Source organism: Vicia villosa, linkage group LG1, assembly GCF_029867415.1.
Source record: "Vicia villosa cultivar HV-30 ecotype Madison, WI linkage group LG1, Vvil1.0, whole genome shotgun sequence".
NCBI classification, from domain to species: Eukaryota; Viridiplantae; Streptophyta; class Magnoliopsida; order Fabales; family Fabaceae; genus Vicia; species Vicia villosa.
Genome location: NC_081180.1, coordinates 75,063,488 through 75,087,337, shown reverse-complemented (window position 1 = coordinate 75,087,337; position 23,850 = coordinate 75,063,488). Strand labels below are relative to the sequence as shown.

The 23,850-nt window shown below is 32.4% G+C and overlaps 2 protein-coding genes across 3 annotated transcripts; both read left to right on the top strand.

Moving 5' to 3' along the window:
• The first annotated feature begins 1,070 nt into the window (after positions 1-1,070).
• Positions 1,071-5,547, top strand: LOC131642436 (serine/threonine protein phosphatase 2A 57 kDa regulatory subunit B' beta isoform-like). 2 transcript variants are annotated; one of them, XM_058912683.1, is made up of 2 exons: positions 1,071-2,388; positions 2,603-4,687. In XM_058912683.1, the coding sequence occupies exons 1-2, from the start codon at positions 1,261-1,263 to the stop codon at positions 2,732-2,734; spliced, it is 1,260 nt and encodes a 419-aa protein (XP_058768666.1). In that variant the 5' UTR covers positions 1,071-1,260; the 3' UTR covers positions 2,735-4,687. The 2 variants fall into 2 exon arrangements, with proteins under 2 accessions (XP_058768666.1, XP_058768662.1); XM_058912679.1 differs by lacking the exon at positions 2,603-4,687 and adding an exon at positions 4,694-5,547 and having other exon boundaries at positions 1,075-2,388.
• A 16,341-nt stretch (positions 5,548-21,888) lies between these two features.
• Positions 21,889-22,665, top strand: LOC131646134 (uncharacterized). The gene is made up of 3 exons (XM_058916276.1): positions 21,889-22,002; positions 22,113-22,418; positions 22,576-22,665. The coding sequence occupies exons 1-3, from the start codon at positions 21,889-21,891 to the stop codon at positions 22,663-22,665; spliced, it is 510 nt and encodes a 169-aa protein (XP_058772259.1).
• The last annotated feature ends 1,185 nt before the right edge of the window (positions 22,666-23,850 follow it).

The window sequence follows — 23,850 nt, the reverse complement described above, 5'->3', positions numbered from 1 at the left end:
TCAATAAGACTTTTAGACTTCCACCTCAAACTTGAGCTATATGTCTTGGGGACCATAAGTTCCACATCAATATTATATTTCAGTTTAGGAAATTCCATTTCCACACACACACGTAAGCGCGCACACATATACACATACAACAATATTTATCTACCAAATAACAAAACAAGCCCAATAGTGAGGTCTAAAATCAAGGTGATCATATCGGCACAATAGGATGACACAACAAGATAATATATTGGAGGCCAAAGTGTCTTTGCATTTACATCTCTTCAACTAGAACAAAAAACTATGAAGATCAAAATATTATACCAATAAAACACAATTGATGACATAAAATTAAATCACGTTGCTCACGAGATCCACCTAATAAGATCACATAAGAACAATTTACATAAAAATAGTTTCAAATAATAATTTTAAATCTAACAATCACATTGATATAAATCATAAGCTTTATTAAAATTTAAATTATATAAAATCACTTACTATTTACATCACCCTGATATATACTCCCTCCGGCCTTATTTATAAGCAAAGTTTTTTTTCAGGTTTATTGAGTAATGAATGTATCTGGTCTACATAAAAGACCAGATACATTCATTATTCTATAAGCCTAAAAAATGAATATTTATTTATAAATAAAGTCGGAGGGAGTATATTTGTGTCCCAAGGACACATGTTAAGAGCTAGATTTAGAAAAACTTATTTGAAAATTGAGTATTTTTTCATTAAAAACTTATAATTAATATTTTTATTACTTTTTTCAATAAAACTTTTTATATATGAGTTTTTTAATTTGTGTCCTTGGAGCACAAATTATATATATATATATATATATATATATATATATATATATATATATATATATATATATATATATATATATATATATATGAGAAGCCAAAGACACCCTCCTTCACTCCTTCCTATTAATTAAAAAAATTTGAAAAAAAAAAAATCAATTTAAAAGTAATTTTTTAGACATGATTTTATGGAAAATGATTATCTTTAATTCCATTGAAGAAAATCCCTCAAAAAGAAAACCCATTAATAATATTCCAACTGTCAGGGATTTATTTTCTTTCGACCCAGAGAACTAAACATCAAAATTCCCCTTTCACAATTTTCCACTTTTGTTTCCATTACTGAAGAAACAAAGAACACAACAAAAAACGCATTCAATGCGACTCGTCGTTTACACGTTTCATCCTTCGTCGTTTTCCCCCAATTTCTAGGGTTCATCACAATCCCCCAAAAATGTTCAACAAGATCATAAAACGCGCACACAGAAAATCAGGGAAAGTCGCCTTCCCGGAAAATTCAACAAACGGCCACCAATTCTACGAAGTAGTCGTCAAACACGCATCCCGTAGCTCCACCTTCGATTCCGAGCCACAAACCACGGCGGCGCCACCGCCTAATCAAACCGCGATCGAATCACTTCCGCCACTCAAGGAAGTCGCCGCCTCAGACCGCTCCGCACTGTTTCTTCGTAAAATTCAACAGTGTTGCTCTCTCTGTGATTTCTCAGACACTCTCAAGTTCATCGTTGAGAAGGAAATCAAACGGCAAACACTTTACGAGCTAGTTGATGTTATTCAATCATCTTCCTTCCCGTTCAGCGAATTTCAAGAGGAATTGATCGGGATGGTTTCTGTTAATATTTTCCGTTGTTTACCGCCGGCGTCGCATGAGAACACCGGTACTGAGACGGTTGATCCGGAGGAAGATGATACGTATATGGATCCGTCTTGGGCTCATTTGCAGCTTGTGTATGAGATTCTAATGAGGTACATTGTTTCGCCGGAGACGGATATTAAAATCGCTAAGCGGTATGTGGATCATGTGTTTGTTTTAAAGCTTATGGACTTGTTTGATTCGGAGGATCAGCGGGAGCGCGAGTATTTGAAAACGATTCTTCATCGGATTTACGGGAAGTTTATGGTTCATAGGCCTTTTATAAGAAAGGCTATAAATAATATATTCTATAGGTTTATATTTGAGACGCAGAGGCATAATGGTATTTGTGAGTTGCTTGAGATTATGGCTAGTATTATAAATGGTTTTGCTTTGCCTATGAAAGAGGAGCATAAGCTTTTTTTGATTAGGGCTCTTATACCACTTCATAAGCCGAAATGTGTTTCGGCGTATCATCAGAATTTGTCTTATTGTGTTGTTCAGTTTGTTGAGAAAGATGGGAGGTTGGCTGATCCTGTGATAAAGGGTTTGTTGAAGTATTGGCCTGTTACGAATTGTCACAAGGAAGTTCTTTTTCTTGGTGAATTGGAAGAGGTTCTTGAGTCAACTCAACCTCCGGAGTTTGTAAGATGTATGGCTTCTCTTTTCAGACAGATCGGTCGGTGCCTTAACAGCCCTCACTTTCAGGTCTGTTACCGCCATATACAGATTTTATTTATTACCTTAAACTTTGCATGTGAAGCTTCAAGCATTAGTTTTATTTTTTGTGTATATTGTAAACAGTACGATGATGGGATATTCTTAGCTTTAGAGGGTTGTTTGCTTTTGATCAGATTACTTGTAACTAGTACTCTAAATAGTCATGTATTCTATTATATCCATATTTTTTCGATTTTTGTAGGACAATATACTAGAAGAGGGTGCGTTTGTATGGGTTGCTTGGATGTTGGAATGTAATAATTTCCTACTGTCTTTTCCTTATGGAACTTTGGTCGGGAAACTTACCTTGATAATCCTAGTTAGGGGAAAATAGTCAAATTTGAGACTGTTACTTTTATTGAGGTCGGAGTAGGTACTGATATATGTATATATTTTGGGTCAGGATAGTGGAATTTCATTTGATTTAGTTTAAAAAGACTGACGAGGTAAGAAAAGAGAGGCAAGATGGAAAGCTAGTATTTAACTGAGAAAGATCCTATAAGACTAGTTCTATAATTGGCAAATAAACATATTGACTACAAGACCTAGCTGAAAACATTTATCCTAGCTTATGAAAAGCCACGATTCTTGAACTTTACTTGAACTAAATGCATGTAACAGGGTGTTGTACAAGGGTTTTTGGTCGGGAAACTTACCTTAGTAATCCTAGTGAAGGGAAAATAATCAAATTTGGGACTGTTCCTGTTTTTGGGGTCAGGAAAATGGAGTTTCATTTGATTTAGTTTAAAAAGATGATATTTTTAAACAAATTTATTTGGTGGGGGATGCTTCCTTTTGAGTTACATTTCTGTAGACGTTGAATGACAAAAACAGGTAGAAATGGTTACATGTTTATGGCATGAAGAATGGTGGAGGGAAAAGGAGGCAGACGGAGGATAGTAATACTAGTGTGAGTGGTAGCTAGAGTAGAGTGAGGGTGTGAGTGGTAGCTAGAGTAGAGCGAGAGGGAGAGAGCTCTCCTAACATGGTTAAGGAGTGTGTTCAGTTCTGTTGGGCATTAGGAGATTTTGATACTAAGGTTTATTACATCTCTATATTTGAAGCCTATATGTATTAACCATACATGAGCAGTCCCAAACAAAAAAAGAATATTACGATTTATTATTATTATTGTTACTACTATTATTATCAATGTTTAAAAACTTGAGAGTTAACACAAAATCGCTAGAGAATTGAAAAATCGTAACTCGAGGACCGTAGCACAGATTGTAAGATCTTGCTACTGATAGAAAAATATATTTATATATGTATAATTACTTACACATTCTCAAAAAGGGGAAGCTTGAATGGAAGAGGAAGCATGGCATGCTTTTAGAATAAGGAAGAGGAAGTAAATATAGAAGAAGAATCGTGAATGAAGGAAGAGAATTTATGCTAAAATAATAAGTTGGTAAAGGTTGAGTTTATTGAGAGTGGAAGGATGCCATCACGAACTATTTACATAATGCTGATACTCCTTTTTATTTAAAAGGAGTTATGATCTGTGTCTCTCTGAATTTCCATTTTAAAAAAATAATAATAAATAAGGATTTTGATATGGCACAACCCGGTGGATCCAGTCCCGTTTTAGAAAATTAGGATTTTTTTTCTTCTCGGAAAACACCAAACATAGATGCGCTGCATCTCTGACTCAAAGCGAGTTAGCTTTTCAGCTCGGGTGAGTTCACTGAGTTTGCTACATACGATTTTATCTGAATCGCAGCACGCCAGCATGCGATTGGAACGTTGGAGCGAATGAGTTCACGAGTTGACTCGCGGACCTGCATACGCTGATTATTATTATTATCATTAAATTGTAAATTCATGACAGTGATTATGAAAAATTACAATCATTAAAATTCTTTTTTTGTTCTGTTGTTCCTGGAGTGTAGGCCGGACATTTTTAGCAAATGAGTACATTGGCTCCAATGTTGAGAGCTTGCTTTTATTTATCTTTGGGGATCTACTAAACAATTAAGTGGCTTATTTTGGGTTTAGTTGGCTTTTGTTTGTTGCTTCAGTTTTGCTGTGATATGTTATATATAATTGTTTTCTGTATGTAAAATGATTAGGTACCTGGTTGTGATTGGAAGTGCCTTCGGAAACTGTGTTGGGTTTTCAACCTTTTAAATTAGGATATAGGCTACGCATAATGCTCATCAGATTTTACTATCATCAATACTTGTTTTCGATAAAGGCTTAATCGTGTCCTTTGACAGTAGTGTGTTTGTAAAGGAAAAATAATTTTTTATTTTCTTTTGACTGCTCTCTCTGTCAATTGAATCCACAACAGGTTGCGGAACGAGCACTCTATTTGTGGAACAATGAGCATATTATAAGCTTAGTAGCTCAGAATCGAAGTGCTATATTGCCAATAATCTTCGATGCTTTGGAAAATAACATGAAAAGTCATTGGAACCGAGCAGTACATGGACTAACAGCCAATGTGAGGAAGATGTTTCAAGAGATGGATGGCGAACTGTTTGAAGAGTGTCAAAAAAAGTATTTAGAAAAGGAAGCCAGTGCTACAGAAGTAGAAGAGAAGCGGGAGTTAATATGGAAGCAATTGGAAGCAGTAGCTGCACAGGCTGTTGTGAGCGATGAGATGGTTTTGGTTAACTGATGTGTTGGACCGCAAACAAGTCTTCTTTCCATGTAGGCGATTTTGCTGAAACTTCTTTCCAGGGCTGGATTACTGCAAAATGTAAGTAGGAAATGAAAAAAAATCATAATTTTATTTTAGTTACAGGTGTTACGAACCAGAGGACTAAATTAAGGAGCTCGAGAATAATTTTTTTTTGCTGAGCTAGGAACATAGAAGCGGCATTCAGCATACAAACAAAATAGAAAAGAACTAGTTCTTTCAGATTTTCTTTTTGGTTCCATCATTTTTAGTGGAACCAAAACTTACTAGATTTTTTTTTTACTTTACATTCTGTTTTGTTATACTTTGAATATGCATAAAATATAGAACAGAACTCCTATGTTCTATTCTATACTATTCTATTATTGTTTATCAAAGGCTGTGTTGCTTTTGATATATTCGTCCTTGTTCTTTTGTTTCATTCCTTTATATATCCTCCAGTATCTTGTGTTAATTAATTGTAAATATAACCTTCTATTTAACTTTGATAAAGTTATCATTTAGCATTTGGTATAGTTTACTATTTTACATGAATCAAACCTTAGTGAGTCCTTGCTTGTTTGTTTGTGACTGTCATTCAAATCGTTGCACTTTGAGATCTAAGCTGTTTGTCATCCAGCAAGCAAGCGAGATTGTGCGGTTTTGTTTGTGTTGTATTTATGTTCTATTCGCTGGACAGGGCCCTTTGGGACAGTTTTTTTATTGGCCTTGTTGAAGCACTGTTACATTGAAAAATAAAACTTAGAAGCTGCTGCTATTCACTTCTACAGTTTGCTAAGGAGAAACCTGCTGCATACTTATAAGGATGAGTTCATGAATGGTTCAATGGTTGTGGCAGTGTTGAGTGAACATGTAAATTAATTCCTGAAATTGCAAAATAGTTTTACGAATTCTATTAAAAAAAAACCTTAGTTCATGCTCCTTAGATCCAATATTTTCTATTCCACTATAACTTAGTTCATCTCATACTAAAACTTATGACAATATCTATTCATAGAAAGTATTTGTTTTTATTAGAGTAACAGACTGTCATTAACATGCTGGACATTATATTTATGTCTCCTGTTTGGAGTAGGACTGTCATTGATAGTACCAATACTACCAATTGTGATTTCTATGACTTCTTTGTAAGTCTTTTAGATTGCTTTAGATAATCTGTTTTTTTTTTCTTCCCCTCTTGCTGTTTCTTCCTCCTTTGATTGTAAGGGTTAAAGCACCCCTAGTGCTCTATTTAATTCCATTTCTTTTGATTATAAATAAATAAATAAAATAGATTATTCATCTATTTTGGAAAAATTTCAAAAATATATGTAGAATGCGGAAATTGGAATCCATACGCATTTTAAACACAACAAACTCAATCTCAAAATCATGCGGAATACAAGTAAAAAAAAATAGCAAAATATTATTTTTCGTCCTGTATTATTTTGATCTCAGGATTTATTTTGATCTCTTAACTTCAAAAAGTTTTTTATTGGTCATTTACATCTTCAAAAGGTACAATTTTTGTCATATAAACGGCTGATTTAGCGACTGATTTTTGAGTTTTTTCGTCGCTAATTAGACAAAAATGACCAATATGATACGTTTTGAAGAGTTAAGGGACTGATATGAAATTTTTTAAAGTTAAGAAATCAAAATGAACTCTGGAGTTAACATACAGGACCAAAAAAGATATTTTGTTAAAATAAATTTGAATATTATAATATCGATTTCAAGTTTGGAGATTGAAATTCGGTCACTCAAGTTTAAGTGTGTGTGAACAATATTTCCTTCCCCATTCTATTTCATTTGAAACAATTTCTCAACCTCTCTCAAGAACATAACATAGCTAACTCATCTGAATCCAACATTTTTTCAACCTTTCTCTCAATATTTCACCCATTTGTTCATTCAAACCAAACATTTCATTAATTTCTATTCCTTTCCATTCAAACTAAACACATGCATCTCTCACATTTGATAATAAGTTTCTCATATCCTTACTTTTCATGATATTTGATGCATGCAACAACATTAATAGCTTAATAGATTTGAAATTTCTACTTGGGTTTGGTGTGAATTTAGGACATTTGAAGGTTAAAATTGATGTTTGAATTTCAAAATCCTATTTTATGCTTTCTGTATGTAATTCACATCTCAAAATTTGGACCCTCAGTACAGATAACGAAATTTGAATTTCTCTGTTTGTTATTTATTTTTTAAAATTTGTTTGTTTATACATTGTTTCTTCTTCTCTAACAATGATTTGCTTTTTCTTTGTTTGATTATAGAAAAATGGCTAACGTAACAATAATACAGACACAGTAGATTGTCCCAACATGCTTAAGTGCGTCAGACGAAAGCTAAATCGGCGTGAGTTGTTGGAGAATCATCTCGTACTACTTAAGGATCTTTTTTCTGTTGTCAAGTATCTCCGACTCATAACGAAGCACATATTGCTCTCGTTCATGTTGCTGTACATGTAGATGATTCACATCCTGCAGCCAGACCAAACGCTGCCGCTCCTGATAGTTTTCCGAGAGGTTCCAAAAACATTTCACTACTTTCTCTATATGCAAACCATGCTTCTAGGCACATGTGGGAGGGAGAGGTAACATAAATGTTTATTTACTCTTTTAAACACTTGTTTTATACTAATTGAACTGCCCGTTGTTGATATATTTGTTGTTGTAGTACCGTGACATATTTAAATGTATAAATCATGATAGGAAGATAACGAAATTTCCATATCCAGATAAGCCTCGGTGTTAGGACATACTGGAGTTGTCTGGTATGAAGGACTTTTGTAGGATAAGATATGGTTATATTGATTATGGTTTATTGTCTGTATTTGTTGAGAGATGGCATGCAAAGACATCATTATTTTATCTTTTGACCGGTGAGATGACTATCTCCCTTGATGATGTATTGTGCCTCTTATTAAAGTACAATTAACAGTATTTATAATTATAGAAACTAGAATTAAAATCAGTTAGTTAGAGATTAGATTGAGTATGTTATGCTGAGTTGTTAGAGTTTGTTATGTTGAGATGTCACTAGAATAGCTCTATAAATAGCAAACTCTATGTAACTAACTCACTATGAATTCAGTTGATACAACCAAGTTGACTCATCTTCTACTCTAAATGCTTATTTCATTTTTTTAATATGGTATCATGAGATTTTGATCCATCACAACCATGGATTCCACCGCAATTGTTTAATGATCACCACCGCAAGGTGGAAACTCTTCGCAAAATGCTATAACTTCTTCGAAGAACGCTGAATCTTCATCAGTTAAGAATGCGTTCAAAACCTTCATGCAAAAAATCAGTATCAAATTGGATAACAACAACTTTCTTTCATGGAAACAAGTTGAATGTATCATCCAAATTCATAAACTGCACCGTTATCTTGTGAATCCAGTGATTCCTTTGTGCTACATTACGAGCGAAGATCCTGCTTCCAATTCTAAAAACCCAGCGTATTTGAAATGGCATCAAGAAGACTCGCTTCTCTTCACTTGGCTTCTCAATAGGCTCTCGGACCTTGTTCTTCCTTGTGTCGTCAAATGCGTTCATGCACATGAAGTCTAGACCGCTATTGACCAATTTCAACGAACTCAGATCTAGGCGAAGTCGAGACAACTTCACTATGAACTTCGTGTTATGGAGAAAGGTGATTGCTTTATTACATAATATTTAGGTCGAATTCAACAAATCATTGATATTCTTGAATAAATCGGAGATCCAATGTCGCATCGTAATTATCTTGAGAGGATTATTGATGACTTACCTTCTGAGTATCAAATGCTTGCTTCAATCATCCAATATCGTGATGAACCTTGTGTGACCGTTATTTCTAAAATAATTCTACTATCACACGAGACACGACCGGATAGAACTCCACACGCTTCATCTCAAGATTCACTCTTTGTTAACCTCACTTAGGGTAATGTTACACCTACCTCACACTTTACAATCTCTACCATTTCTAACACGAGCTTACATCTATCTGGTCATGATTCTCTATCACAGTTTTATAATACACGTAGTGGCTGTGGTGGAAGATCATTTAACTTTAGAGGTGGTGGTCATAATGGTGGTAGGCCTCGTGTGCAGTGTCAAATTTGTTCCAAAATTGGTCACGATGCCACAGTATGTTACTATAGAATTGCAGTTCAATCAACAAATTTCATTCAATGGTGCGCTCCAGCCTTTCCAACTCAAACTTAATCAAGCATTATGAACCCTTAGCATCATACTGGTCCTCAACAATAATTTCAAAACCAATGGATAGCCCTGTATCTGTTTTATATTGGCACACACCTGTTGGTGATTTTAGTATCATCAATGTATTTTGGTAGTAATGTGATTTACTGTAGGCCGATGGAATTATGCGTTAAGCTTGAAATAAGTTAGGGGTAGTGCGGAGTGCACGCTCCTAGAGCCAAACATGCAATTGAATACGAATAATAGAAACGGGGTTCCAAGGGGCGGAGCCCTTGGAGGGGGTGCGGGGCAGCGCCTTGCCGGGGTCCAAGGGGCAGCGCCCCTGGCTGGGTCCAAGGGGCAGCGCCTTTTCGTTTGAATAGTTGCACCCTTTCCCAACGGACATAACCGTTTTACCGAACAGGTGTGTCCTTTCAGTTTCTATTGTTGATCTCCTATATAAGGAGTCATTTGGCCTCGGTTTCGGATACGAAAAATATACTTCCTCTACATTCTGATCTGTTCTCCATTGTTAGAAACAGATTGTTCTTCGAGAATTATCCCCGCAAAGATTTCGTGAACCCAGACAAGAATAAGGTCGAAATACTTTGTTCGGAAAGTGAACGGACACGATTCTTGAAGATATCAAGGATTATCATACCATTTTCTAACAACACCTCCACAGAGATTTGTGCCTTGATTTTCTGCTTCACCATATCCCTCACTTGCAGACAAACAAGCTAAGGCTTACTTGGCAGGTTCAAACATAGGTACTAGTCAAAGTGTTGCATCTTCATGGTATCCAGATTCAGGGGCGACACACCACGTGACTAACTTTCTAGATAACATATCCACCTCATGCTCTGACTAAGTTGTGATTGGTAATGGTCAAGGTCTGTCTATTACATATATTGGCCATACTTCTTTTCAATCTTCATGCAAACCACATGTTACACCCACATTGAATAATTTGTTGCCAGTTCCTAAAATTACCAAGAATCTTAATTTAGTAAACCAATTTGCAAGGGACAACCAAGTGTATTTTGAGTTTTATCCTAGTGTATGCCTTGTTAAATCTCAGGATACTTCTAAAATCTTGTTACAAGGAGCTCTTGGAAAGGATGGCCTCTACTCATTTGGATCATTATAGGCTATGTCTCATCCATTTATAGAAACATCCCCACCTCATGTTCACACACTCACTAGTAACTCCTTACATTCAATTGATTTTAATTCCTATACAAATAAAGTTTCCAATACACATAGAACCTTCTCTGTATGCTCAATGGCACAATTAATTGGGGAACTTTCATCATGAGGTTCTCAAATATGTTCTCTCAAGATGTAATATTTTAGTTCCTCATTAATCTAAAATTTATTTTTACACTGCTTGTTGCTTAGGTAAAATACATAGACCGCCCTCTACTCACTATACTACCACTTACTATGCTCCAATTGATTTAACCTTTGCTGATGTATGGGGTCCTACACCTATGGTCTCCTCCTATGGTTTTAAATATTCACTAACACGTGTTGATGCATTCATTAACTTCATGGCCTATGTTCAAGCTCAGTTTCACTATCAGATCAAAATAGTTCAAACTAATGGAGGTGGTGAAGTCCAACCTTTCACTCCTTTTCTTACAAAGCAAGACACTCTCTAAAGACTTGCTTATCCACATACTCATCGTCAAAATGGGCCTATTGAGAGGAAGCACAAACATGTTGTGGAAACTAGACGTACCTTGCTAGCACATGATTCACTTTCCTTAAAATTTTGGGACCATGCCTTTTAGGCAGCCACCTATCTTATTAATAGAATGGCCATTTCCATCTTAGGCATGAACTCTCCCTATATGACCTTTTTTTCATATTGAACCAGACTAAAAATTTCAAGAAGTGTTTATAAGGTGTGCCTGTTATCCTCACCTCAAGCCTTTCAACACTAACAAGTTTGCCTATCACTCCAAGGAATGTTTATTCTCTGGATACTTGATAAGTGCAAAATTGTATTCATTTTGTAGCACTTATTGGCTTGATTGTTTGTATTAATAAGTTAAAACCCTCAACTTTAATGTAAATAATAGATTTTATACTTTTATTATGTAAATATTGTATAAATTAGTCATTTTTTATTCATTTTGTAGGCTTTGTCGTATTGTTGAAGCACTGGGCACTGGGATTTGTCGCATTATATCAAAATTCCGAACCGTTATGTCAAACCAAATTTTTTAATTCAGTTCGATTCTAAAAAAATTGAAACGGTTCGGATTAATGGTTCGGTTCGGCTTTCTGACAGAACCAACCATAAACAACCTTAGTCATGCATTGGACTTTTAAGACTGCATGCTGCTATTGAATATGCAGAGCCATATAAAAACAGCCATATTAGACAAATTGGATATTATACATTGGATCTTAATTAAGACATTGCAATAGGAAAATGACATACATAGTCTGAAGGAATGGAAAACTTAATGTCTAGAGATAATTACAGGTGTTACAAATTAGCTTTAATGAATTCAAACAAGGATCTAAGACATGTGAAAGTATAAAATTGTAGAGATGATTATGTGAGGGTTAATATTAAGTTTAGAGTTGGCCACTTGACTGCGGCGCTAAATTCTGATTATTTTGGATTGTGATTGTAATTGTGTTTGTTCTATTTTGTACAAAAGTGCTTTTTTGTGTGGTTGAAGAGTAATATTAAGTGGTTTTGTCATGTGCTTTGCAAAGAGAAGGACATAAATTGTGCTAGAGAATACATTTCTCTCATGCATAACTATATGATATATCTTTTTTCAATTTTGGGTAGATATACCAAGCAATTGAGGTTCTTATTCTTAGCAAATTTTTGTTTGTATGAGATAAATTGTGTAAACCTTTATATAGCTCATGATTAGTTTCTTGAGGACCAATATAGATTTAATAAATGAAATATATATATATATATATATATATATATATATATATATATATATATATATATATATATATATATATATATATATATATATATATATCCAAATGTTACCGTACACTTAATTGAATGATTTATTACGTATCTACCTGACTTATTTCTCTCTCAAATACAATCAAAATTAAACCCTTTTATAATATCCAAATAAGTAACAAACAAAATATATATATATATATATATATATATATATATATATATATATATATATATATATATATATATATATATATATATATATATATATATATATATATATATATATATATATATATATATATATATATATATATATATTATATTAAGTGTCTATTTATAGGAAGTCAATATTCAACTTTTGATGAGTGGCTATGAAGGCTTAGTTTTTAGGAAAATAACTCACTTTTGGTATCTTCAAATTCGTTTATCTCTTGTAAAATATTTATTCACTCTATGATCTCTTGTAAAATATGTATTCACTCTATAATCTCTTGTTAGTAAATCACAATTTAATTGTAATTTTTGAATTTTTAGCTTTCATTTGGAGGGTGCTGGTTCTCGATATTAGTCTTTGGTTGAGTGTGTTTTGTTGCCAACTTGTTGGTACTGAGATACAGGTTGGTATGCATGGCTTTCTTCATGCAACTTGCTAATTACTATTGATTTTTTTATTAGATGGCGGAGAATATAGAGAATACAATTCTTACAATTTCGATGAAAAAAAAAACGCCAATTGCGGTCTGATATGTGGAACCACTTCACCATAGTGGAAGGTGATGAGAAAAAAGCTTAATGTCAATACTGTGGAGTCTTAATTAAGTATAGTAATGGAACAAGTGGTATGCGGACTCATCTAGGTAGATGTACTGTTTATGATAATGATAAAACTCGACCAAACAAAAGGAGAAAAACCACTTCAGAAGGGAAAGTAGTTTGTTCACCAAGCTATTTTAAATTTGATCAAGAGGAATGTTGAGCGCTACTTGTGAAAACATTTGTGTGTGCTGAGATTCCATTTTGTTTTGTGGAGAATGAAGTGTTTAGAAAGCTATTGATCATCTTGCAACCTCGATTTTCTATTCCATCATAGTCTACATTGAGGCGTGATATTTCGGCGCACTACCTTGAAGAAAATGAGAAATTGAAAAAATTCTTTTCAAATTGTGGAAGAGTTTGTTTGACCACTGATACTTGGACATCGACTCAAAACTTAAGTTACATGAGTTTGACCGTGCATTTTGTGGATTTTGAGTGGAAGATGCATAAGAAAATTATCAAATTTTGTCAAATCACAGGGCTCTCGGGTCACATGATTGGGAAATATATTGATGATTACTTAAGAAGTTGGGGGTTGAGTCAAATCTCGACCACAACGGTTGACAATGTATCGACAAATAGGGGTGTTTGTGATGCGGTTTGGACGGTTTTGACGTAAAAAATCATCCGAACCGCAAGAGAAAAAAGTGTGCGGTTCGGTTAGGTTCGGTTGGCTTTTAGAAATAAAACCGAACCAAATCAAACCAAACTAACGCGGTTTGGATTGGTTCGATTGGCTCGGTTTTCTTACAAAAATTTATTGAGCCGTATACACATATAATGACAACATAACTTTGTATTTAGTCATTTATGTGTTATCAATTAACAACAAAATTCATCATATTTGGATAACAACTTTCCATTTAATATTAAAAAAAATAGATAAAAGTGGAATAAAAAACATAAAATAGTAGCATAAAACAATATCAAAAATATTATAATGAAATAGAAAAAAAGAAGATGAAAGATTAGAGAAAATAAAAAAAGAAAGAGCAGAAGAGATGAGAGATTATATAAGAAGAGGAACATTAAAAACGTAATTGGAAGAGAGGATAGTAGCATACAATTGATAAGATGAAAAAGAAAGAATTTAAGAGATGAAGGACTAGAAAAGAAGAGGTGATATGTACTTGGAAAAAAGATGAGAAGAAGACGCAATACCGCTAAGAGAGATTTGAGAAGACTTAAATTGAAATCTTAAGTGTGGGGAAGAGAAAATCATTTGTAATCGCAAGGCTAAGACATAATAGGTTTAAGTTTGGGTTGGGTATAGGCTAAGTGAAGTTTGGGGGTTGTAACATAACGCGGTTTGGTTAGGTTTGTAAAATTCAAACCGCAAACCGAACCGAACCACGCGGTTTGGTAAAAAATGACCCAAATACATCCGAATCAAATGCGGTTTTTTGCGGTTTCAGTTTGGTTTGGTTCGGTTTTGCGGTTTTATATTGGATCGGTTTGGTTTTGAACATCCCTATTGACACACAAATGTATGATTAAGTATCTAAGCATAAGGATGGGGTCTTGGAGTAATCTTATTTTGAATGGGGAATTTGTCCACATGCATTGTTGTACGCATATCTTGAACTTAATTGTAAAATTAGGATTGAAGGAGGATAAAAGTTGCATTAAAAAATTCGTCATGCGGTTAAATATGTCAAATCTTCTCCTACCAGACTAGCCAAATTTATGAAATATGAAGGAAAAAGTTACATACAAAGGTGTTATTATCCTTGATGTTGAAATCAGATGAAATTCAACTTATTTAATATCGAAGGCTGCCTTACAATATCAAAAAGCTTTTGACTTGCTCTATGCACGAGATAAGAAATTTCGCGAAGAAATGGACAAAACGAATGGGGGAGTTAAGGAAGAGGATTGGACATATGTTGTATCAATGCTTCCCTTGCTTAAGATGTTTTACAAATCTACCAATCATTTATCTGGATAATTATATGTCACTAGTGCTTCATATATGACAGAGGTATTCTCCATTGGAAAAGGGATCAATAAGTATTTAGAGAGTGACAATGAGCACATAAAAAACACGGCGGAGAAGATGAAACTTAAATTCGACAAGTATTGGGAAAATCCTAACACAATAAACATCTTACTGTTGATTGCTTTTTTTCTTGATCCAAGGGTGAAATTGTCTATTACGGAGTTTTATATTAGTTTTTTTTATATGTTGGCACTCGAAATGTTGATTATCTAAAGAAAAATTGAAATCTTCTCTTTTAGAACTTTATGATCAATATCAAGGTGTTGATGACTCTCAATCTAGCCAACTAGACACACCACTGAATGAGGACGATGATGGTAATATTTTCTGTCACTACAGTCAAGAAACTAGATATAAGTATGATCTTAAGAGTGAACTTGAATCATATCTACAAGAAGCACGAGTACCATACAATAAAGGAGCCGAGTTTGACATCTTGGGATGGTGGAAAGCCAACTTAACTTAATATCCTATTTTGGCAAGCATAGCTCGAGAAGTGTTGGCCATTCCCGCCTCTACTGTAGCTTTAGAGTCAACTTTCAACACTGGCGGAAGGGTTGTTAGTGATTATCGCACTTGTCTAACACCTAAAATGGTGGAAGCACTTGTTTACACGCAATATTGGTTGAAAGGAAAATCTATATCCTTATTTTCTAAAGAGGACCTTGATGAGATTCATCAATTAGAGCAACGTAAATTTACTCACTTTTTCTTCATTTTTTTCTTTCAAAAAGAGAAATTAATGAGTTGAAATTTTTTGTTGGGGGAGATTCTGCAGTGGGGAAATGTATGGGTTTGTGAAATCATTGGAACAACTGGTGGTACTCTTTGTATATTGTTATTGTTAACTTACAGTTTCCCTTTCACGTTTCATGTAACCTTTTTTTTCATTTTAGTTACATTTACATTGGGTTATATTACTAATTGGAGACAAATAAAAATAGGAAAGAGGACACTTATTGGGAGACGGAGGGAGTATATAAAGCTACCTATCATTTACAATAATTAGACAAAAAAAATAAAATGTGATAAAAATTTTGTCTTCCCTTTCTTTTTCTTTTTATGGTTACATCTTTCGGCCAAGATTTCTTCTTGTTGTTTTGATACCTAATATTAAGAATTTCAGAAGAACCTGTTGAATCATGGGGGATTTGCGCTTATGAGGCAGATAAATTCTTAAGGAAAATGTACTTACACGCCTCAGGTTAATGTAATGGCTTATTATTTTGCAAGTTCAATGGTTCTTATCATGAGAAGAGATAATGAGTTATGTTGGTAGTCAAATTTCTACAACAATATGAAGGACTTATGATGTTTTGGACCATCCCAATTGTTCCAATTGGGCCAATCCACCCTTTGGCCCAATAATCATTGACCCAACACACACTGCCTGCAGGAAAGCGACATCCCCTTCCCCCGGGCGCGATCAGGACTTAGCCGAGCACGCTGAGGCTCCGTCCTCAGAAACGGCTAGTTCTCCCGGGCATGACTGGTCAAGACCTAGTCAAAGGGCTCCTATATTCTGGGCCAGAAATCACGCCAAAGTCCAAAAGATAAGAGATCCAACCCACCTCATGAGAACACTTATAAATAGCCCTTTATCCTCAGAGGGCAAGGTAATCTATTTCTCACCAAAAATCTCATACTTTCTGTTGTACCTTGTTGATCCTTCACTTAATTTGGCATCAGAGTGCCTTGCAGGTACAACCCCTTTTTTCTCAACCATCACAAAAAATCAAGCCTACCGTTGCTGGCCACCTGTTCGACTGGAGAGAACATATGGTGTCGTACTTGATATTGTTAAACCATTTCAGGTTTTATTCTTTTTAAAACTTTTATATTAAATTATGCATTTTTAAATGTTTTTGTTCTTGCTGAAATATATGACTTAAGTTTAAAACATAAAATACTAATTAGAAGTTTTTATTATAGAGTGAAAGTCCATTTTAGTCCCTCGCAAAAATTGCAGAGGTCAGATTAGTCTTTGAGAAAAATAAAGTCCCTATTGAATCCCTTACAAAATTTAACCGGATCATGTTAGTCCCTCTACTAATATTTTTTTCAAACTAGTTTTTTTCTTACTTTTGAACTGTGACTGGACTGCCAATGAATACTCATTTTACTCCCTCACAAAAAAGAGAGTCAAAATTAGTCCCCAAGAAAAAAGTCTCTATTTAATCCCTTACAAAATTTAACTGAGCCGTGTTAGTCCCTCTTTTAATATTTTTTCAAACAATTTTTCCCTATTTCTATACCGTGACCGGACTTGACAAGATAGACCTGCTTTCAGAAATTGAGTACGCGTCATAGGTTAAGTTTCTTTGCACATGGTCTTCAGAGTGTGGGTTTCCACCAGAAGTTGGGTTACGTAGTTGCGAGACATCAGAATCTTATCATTCATAATTTGACTCATTAAATTCTGATCTTTCATAATCCGAGTCTCAAGCTTCTCTTCATATGTTCCAATAAGAGTCAGAGCCTGGTAAATTCTTTGACTAATGATCCTGCACACTTGAATATATGTTAGTATACCTAATTGTTTATTAAATACTCTGTTATAATCAAAATCTAAAGAATATGGTATAAACCAATTTTGTTCCAACATATCATGTGTATTTTTTTCGTCACAACTATTATTTACCAAAAGTAAAAAAATTAGCCTAAATCACCCCAGTAGCAGAACTAAACCTTCCTAAAAGATCATTAGTAACTGAAACAATAACAACACCTAATACACAATAATACATAACAAGAAAAATCGTAGTAACCCACCCATTAGCATGTTAATAAACCCAACAAAAAAATAATATCGTGGTATCGTGATAATTTATCTACGATCCATTCACAAATAATTTCAAATCAACATTCGTAAAATAGGAGTTCAGTCACGGTTTAAAAATAGGAAAAAATCGCATAAAAAAATTTAAAAGAGAGATCAACATGACTCAGTTAAGTTTTGTAAGAGATTAAATAAAGACTTTTTTCTCAAGGATTAATTTGAACTCTCCCTTTTTAGTGGGGGACTAAAATGTGTCTTCACTAACAGTCCAGTCATGGTTCAAAAGTAAGAAAAAAACTGGTTTGAAAAAAATATTAGTAGAGGGACTAACATAATTCGGTGAAATTTTGTAAGGAATTTAATAGGGACTTTATTTTTCTCATGGATTAATCTGACCTCTGCAATTTTTGGGAGGGACTAAAACCAACCTTCACTCTTTATTATATCTATAATTTTAATATTGTTGAGGGTGACCTTTTGCTTCTTTTTTTTTGGGTAGGGGTGGCCTTTTACTTTTGTGATTGTTATTGTTATTTGGGAAACGTGAATTCTGATTCTTTGGAATCGAAGGAATATCGATGGAGAAACATGATGAAAGATATACGCCGGTTATGGAAAAACATATTGAAAGAGGTATGTCGGTGAAATGACTCTTAAAAATAATACCCTATCACCATGGCTTTCTATAAAAATCGCTGGCTATAGAAGTCGGTGGTGTTGAATAATAGAATTAATATATATATATATATATATATATATATATATATATATATATATATATATATATATATATATATATATATATATATATATATATATAAAAGAATAATAATAATAATAATAATAATAATAATAATAATATTAAAAAGTACGAATTTGTATTATAATATTTTTTCTGAAATTTTATAAATCAAAGAAAGTAATAACATGAAATCTAATATCATTTAAAATTCATAGATACATATATAATTTTGAGGTTGAAAATTTTATAAATTTATAAAATAAAAACTCATACAAATAATAATAAAATATTTTTGTTTTTTGTTTTTCGTATCAGAAAGCTCGTGAAAATATGAATGAAGTTACTTATTATTAACATAGAATCACCAAAGAAAAAATCAATATGATAAGATTTAATATGATTTTAAAAAATAAATAAATATCTAAAAAATATTTGGTTTAAATTTTATTTTGTAAATTATAGACTAAACACTAATTGAATCATTGAAATTTAAATTGATATACTCTTATATATATATTATAAAGTTAATGATTAATCACAAATAATATATACAAATAATTTTTTTTATCATACTAGATTATTCACGTAAATATACATATCTTTTAAATTTAAAGAACATAATTGAAATTATTATATATATAAATTATTAAAGATACTCATATTGTTAAATATTTAATATAATTTTAAAACACATTTAATCACACGATTATAATTAACTATAATTAATCAACACTTTCAAATCAACAGTCGTAAAATAGGAGTTCAGTCACGGTTTAAAAATAGGAAAAAATCGCATAAAAAAATTAAAAGAGGGACTAACATGACTCAGTTAAATTTTGTAAGAGATTAAATAAAGACTTTTTTTTCTCAGGGGCTAATTTGAACTCTCCCTTTTTTGTGAGGGACTAAAATGTGTCTTAACGGTTCAAAAGTTAGAAAAAAACTGGTTTGAAAAAAATATTATTAGAGAGACTAACATGACTCAGTTAAATTTTGTAAGAGATTTAATAGGGACTTTATTTTTCTCAGGGACAAATCTAACCTCTACAATTTTTGTGAGGGACTAAAATGAACCTTCACTCTTTATTATTTCTATAATTTTAATATTGTTGATGGTGACCTTTTGCTTTTTTTTTTTGGTAGGTGTGACCTTTTGCTTTTGTAATTGTTATTGTTATTTGGCGACATGAATTCTAATTCTTTGGAATCGAAGAAATATCGATGGAGAAACATTGTTTTTAATAAGCAATGGGATTAAAAGGAGTATTATGGATACTCCAAACCGAAGAATACAAAAGGAAAACTCCTATTATTACTCAAAACAATTGAGAGGTAGGATATTCCAAATGTGAAAATTACAATTATCCTTAATGACATAATACGATTGAAACCAATTTCAAGATAATAAAACTATCCCCGACATACATTCGGTAAAACTAAAAGACTCATTTCTAAAAATGAGCGCATTACGCCTCAACCAAATGTTCCACACCGTAGCTAGCCAAATAACCGCAATTATAAATCTCTTAGCTTTAACCTTCACCTTTTCAAAGAAATCAAAAAACCCCTCAAACTCCTCCAAGACTAAATTGTCAATCGGGCCAATCCATTCGAAGACCTTCCTCCAAATACTCGAGATGACAAAACAACCACCTATAAGATGAGATAAATTTTCCTCCTCCAATTAACAAAAAATACAGCAAATCCCTCCATCTACCAAAGAGATGCCCCTTTTTAATAATTGGTCCTTCATTGCCAATCTATTATGAACAAGTCTCCATCCGGAAAAAAAAAAGGATTTTAGGGGGTGCTTTAATCCTCCAAAGAAATCCAAGTTTCTTGAGAAAAGAAGAGTTTAAAGGGGGGCTTTTAAGCTTTTCATAAAATCTTTCATAACAAGAATTTACCTTAAAATCTCCATCACTGTTACAACTCCATATAAAGCTGTCTTCTCTCCCTTCTGAAGGCCGAAAATCAGCAAGTTGTTCGGTCAACTCCTTCCATAAAAAACCGCTATTGCTGCCACTGTGAAACAGTTCTTCTTCCGACTTCCAGCACCAGCCAGAATCGGTAATACTGCCAGCTTCCGCTACCGCTACGGCGTCGTTCTTAGCATACACGAACAGCTCCGGAAACTGATACATAAGTGTTGGCTGCCCCGACCAAGTGTTGTACCAGAATGGGACAGCAGTGCCGCTTCCAATTTGACACCCGATTGCACCTGCAAAATTATGGTTAAAAAGAGAAGCGTAATTTTCGGATATTAAAATATCCCTCCACCAAATAGAATTACTTTTCTTCACGACCGAGATATCTCCTACAAGAATTTTCAACTTTAAATTTCCATATCTAGCCTTGAGAATTTTACTCCACACCGCCTCATTCTCCACCAAAATCCTCCACTTCCATTTACTAAGCAACGCCAAGTTCATTATTTTGATATTTTTGACACCCAAACCACCTTCATCGATGGAGAAACATGTTGAAAGAAATATGCCGGTTATGGAAAAACATGTTGATAGAGGTACGTTGGTGAAATGACTCTTAAAAATAATACTCAATCACCATGGCTTTCTATAAAAACCGCTGGCAATAGAAGTTGGTGTTGAATAATTTTATATTCATAAATATTATTTACCTCAAATATTATTTTAAATAAAAATATATTTTATAATAATAATAATAATAATAATAATAATAGTAAAAATTACGAATTTGTATTATAATAATTTTTTTGGAATTTTATAAATCAAAGAAAGTAATAACATGAAAACTAATATCATTTAAAATTCATAGATACATATATATTTTTGAAGTTGAAATTTTTTAAATTTATAATATAAAAACTCATACAAATAATAATAAAATATTTTTGTTTTTTGTTTTTCGTTATTCACAAAGCTCGTGAAAATATGAATGAAGTTACTTATTATTAACATAGAAACACCAAAGAAAAAAATCAATATGAAAAGATTTAATATGATTTAAAAAAATAAATAAAATATTTAAAAAATATTTGGTTTAAATTTTGTTTTGTAAATTATAGACTAAATACTAATTGAATCATTGAAATTTAGATTGATATACTCTTATATGTATTATAAATTTAATGATTAATCACAAATAATAAATACAAATAATTTTTTTATCATACTGCATTATTCACGTAAATATCTATATAGATAATATATCTATATAGTAATTATAAGATATGATATTTGAGATTTTAATTATAATATATTCAGGATTTGTTATGCTATGGGCCGGATATGAATTATAATATATTTAGGGTTTCCTAGTGAGTGATTATAAATAAGTAGGATAGTGAATTGTGATTGTTTGGAAGAGAAGGAATATCGATGGAGAAACGTGTTGAAAAAGGTAAATGGTGCTCTCGAAAAGAATACCCAATCACGATGGATTTCTATAGAAGAAAACATATCAGATTGGCCAAACGTGGCTATAAAAGAAAAGTACTCGCTGAGTATACAAGGCTTTGTCGAAACCTAAGTGTATGTATCTTTTTAAGTTTGTGTTTTAGTAAATATGTTTAAATTTGATGATTTGAGTGGTGACATTTCAGGAATTTGATTTTATTGATCATCCAGCAAGAAGATTTTTAGGTGGTGGTGTCGGACCGCTTTCCATAACTGAAGAATATCGGCCTCTCCTGGTTAATCTTTCTGTAATTGCTTTGAAAAAGTACAATGATGACAACAAAGAAAAGGAGTTTGTGTTTGAAGACCTTGTGAAGTCAACTTATGGAGTTTGTGCTGGGGGAATGTATTATATTACCTTCAAAGCAAAAGCAAAAGAAGAAGATGGTTCCAACACTCCTTCTATAACTTTCCAGGGCAAAGTCTGGAAGAGGTTGAATGGGCCGCCTGAGGTCAAGTCATGTGCCATCAAAACCTACTAACCATCGGATCATTTGTATTTGAAGACTATTCTTTATTGTATTCATGGGAGTTTTATTAACCATATATTTTATCTTTTATATTTGAAATGCAGATGCATAATGGTATTTGTGAATTGAATTGCTTTAGATTATGGCTAGTATTATTATAAATGGTTTTGCGTTGCATAAACTTCATAAGCCGAAATGTGTTTCGGCGTATCATGAGAATTTGTCGTAATGTTTTTTATGTCATGTTAAAACGAATTTTATAAAATAAACTAAAATTGAATCATGATAATTAATTAGCGCTTAAAATTTATTGGGTGATTATATGTTTAAAAGAATTAACATATTAATAAATTTAATATTTTTTGTAATATATTTTCTTATGCAATGGTCAAATAAAAAGCAAAAAACTTTGAACATGTTTTGCACATTTGAAAAAAGGAATATGAAAGCAGTTTATATAAATGATTTATGGTATTTGATACAATTTAGGGCCCGAGTATGTGTTATAAATATAATTGGTATCAAATTAATAATAGGTAATAATTGGTACAAAACCAAAAATTTATACGATTAATTGAATCATAAATAATATTAAATTTAATTAATTATTGTTGGATGTTGGAACAAAACACGAAGTAAATATTCGGTGAATTTTAAACGCCGGTTATATGGAGAAAGATGTTGAAAGAGGTACGCTCCTCTTAAAAATAGGGAGTTTCTTTATTGACGTCCTAATCTTCTTGGTCACCCGCGGCGAAATTTTTTAATTTCCGAAAACAAAAAAAAAAAAATGTTTTCGGAGAGCATTTCCGAAAAAATTTAATAATTATTAAAAAATTAAAATAAAGAAGAATCAATATAATTAATAGTATAACTAATTGTATTAATTAAAATATATTATTAAATATATATCATTATCATTAAGATATAATAATAATTATTAACATCTTTTTTTAAATTAAAATATTTTGTAGTTATTATTTATAATTAAATTTTTTCAACAATTTTTTATGCACATTTTGAAAACTATCTATTACTTTATTTACAAATAAATTATTTAATACTTTATTTTAATTGAATTGAATAGAATTTAATTTTAATAAAATTAAAAAAGCAATGAGAATATTTTAAAAAAATTAAAAGAAAAATTTTATTTCATATAAAATCAATTTGATAGAAATTATGGTAGTAAATGTAAATAGTACTGTGTTAAGTGAATAGAATTAAAATTTAAGTGAATCTCTAGTATGTAAATATATTCTACATATAAATATTAATTTTTTTGTTTAATTTAAATAAAATTGAAGAAAATAATCAGAAATTTATTTAAGAATTAAAAAAAGAGACAAAAATGATCTTAGAAGTGTAAAATTGATTTTGATATCATTGGTTTAAATGGTTTTTAATTCTATTT

What these genes read in the sequence shown, in the direction of transcription:
- LOC131642436 (XM_058912679.1), top strand. Translation starts at nt 1,261, where the DNA reads ATGTTCAACAAGATCATAAAACGCGCACACAGAAAATCAGGGAAAGTC. An exon ending in TTAACAGCCCTCACTTTCAG is followed by an intron (nt 2,389 to 4,693) that starts GTCTGTTACCGC and finishes AATCCACAACAG; the next exon opens with GTTGCGGAACGAGCACTCTA.
- LOC131646134 (XM_058916276.1), top strand. Translation starts at nt 21,889, where the DNA reads ATGGAGAAACGTGTTGAAAAAGGTAAATGGTGCTCTCGAAAAGAATAC. An exon ending in AACGTGGCTATAAAAGAAAA is followed by an intron (nt 22,003 to 22,112) that starts GTACTCGCTGAG and finishes GTGACATTTCAG; the next exon opens with GAATTTGATTTTATTGATCA. An exon ending in GGTTGAATGGGCCGCCTGAG is followed by an intron (nt 22,419 to 22,575) that starts GTCAAGTCATGT and finishes GAATTGCTTTAG; the next exon opens with ATTATGGCTAGTATTATTAT.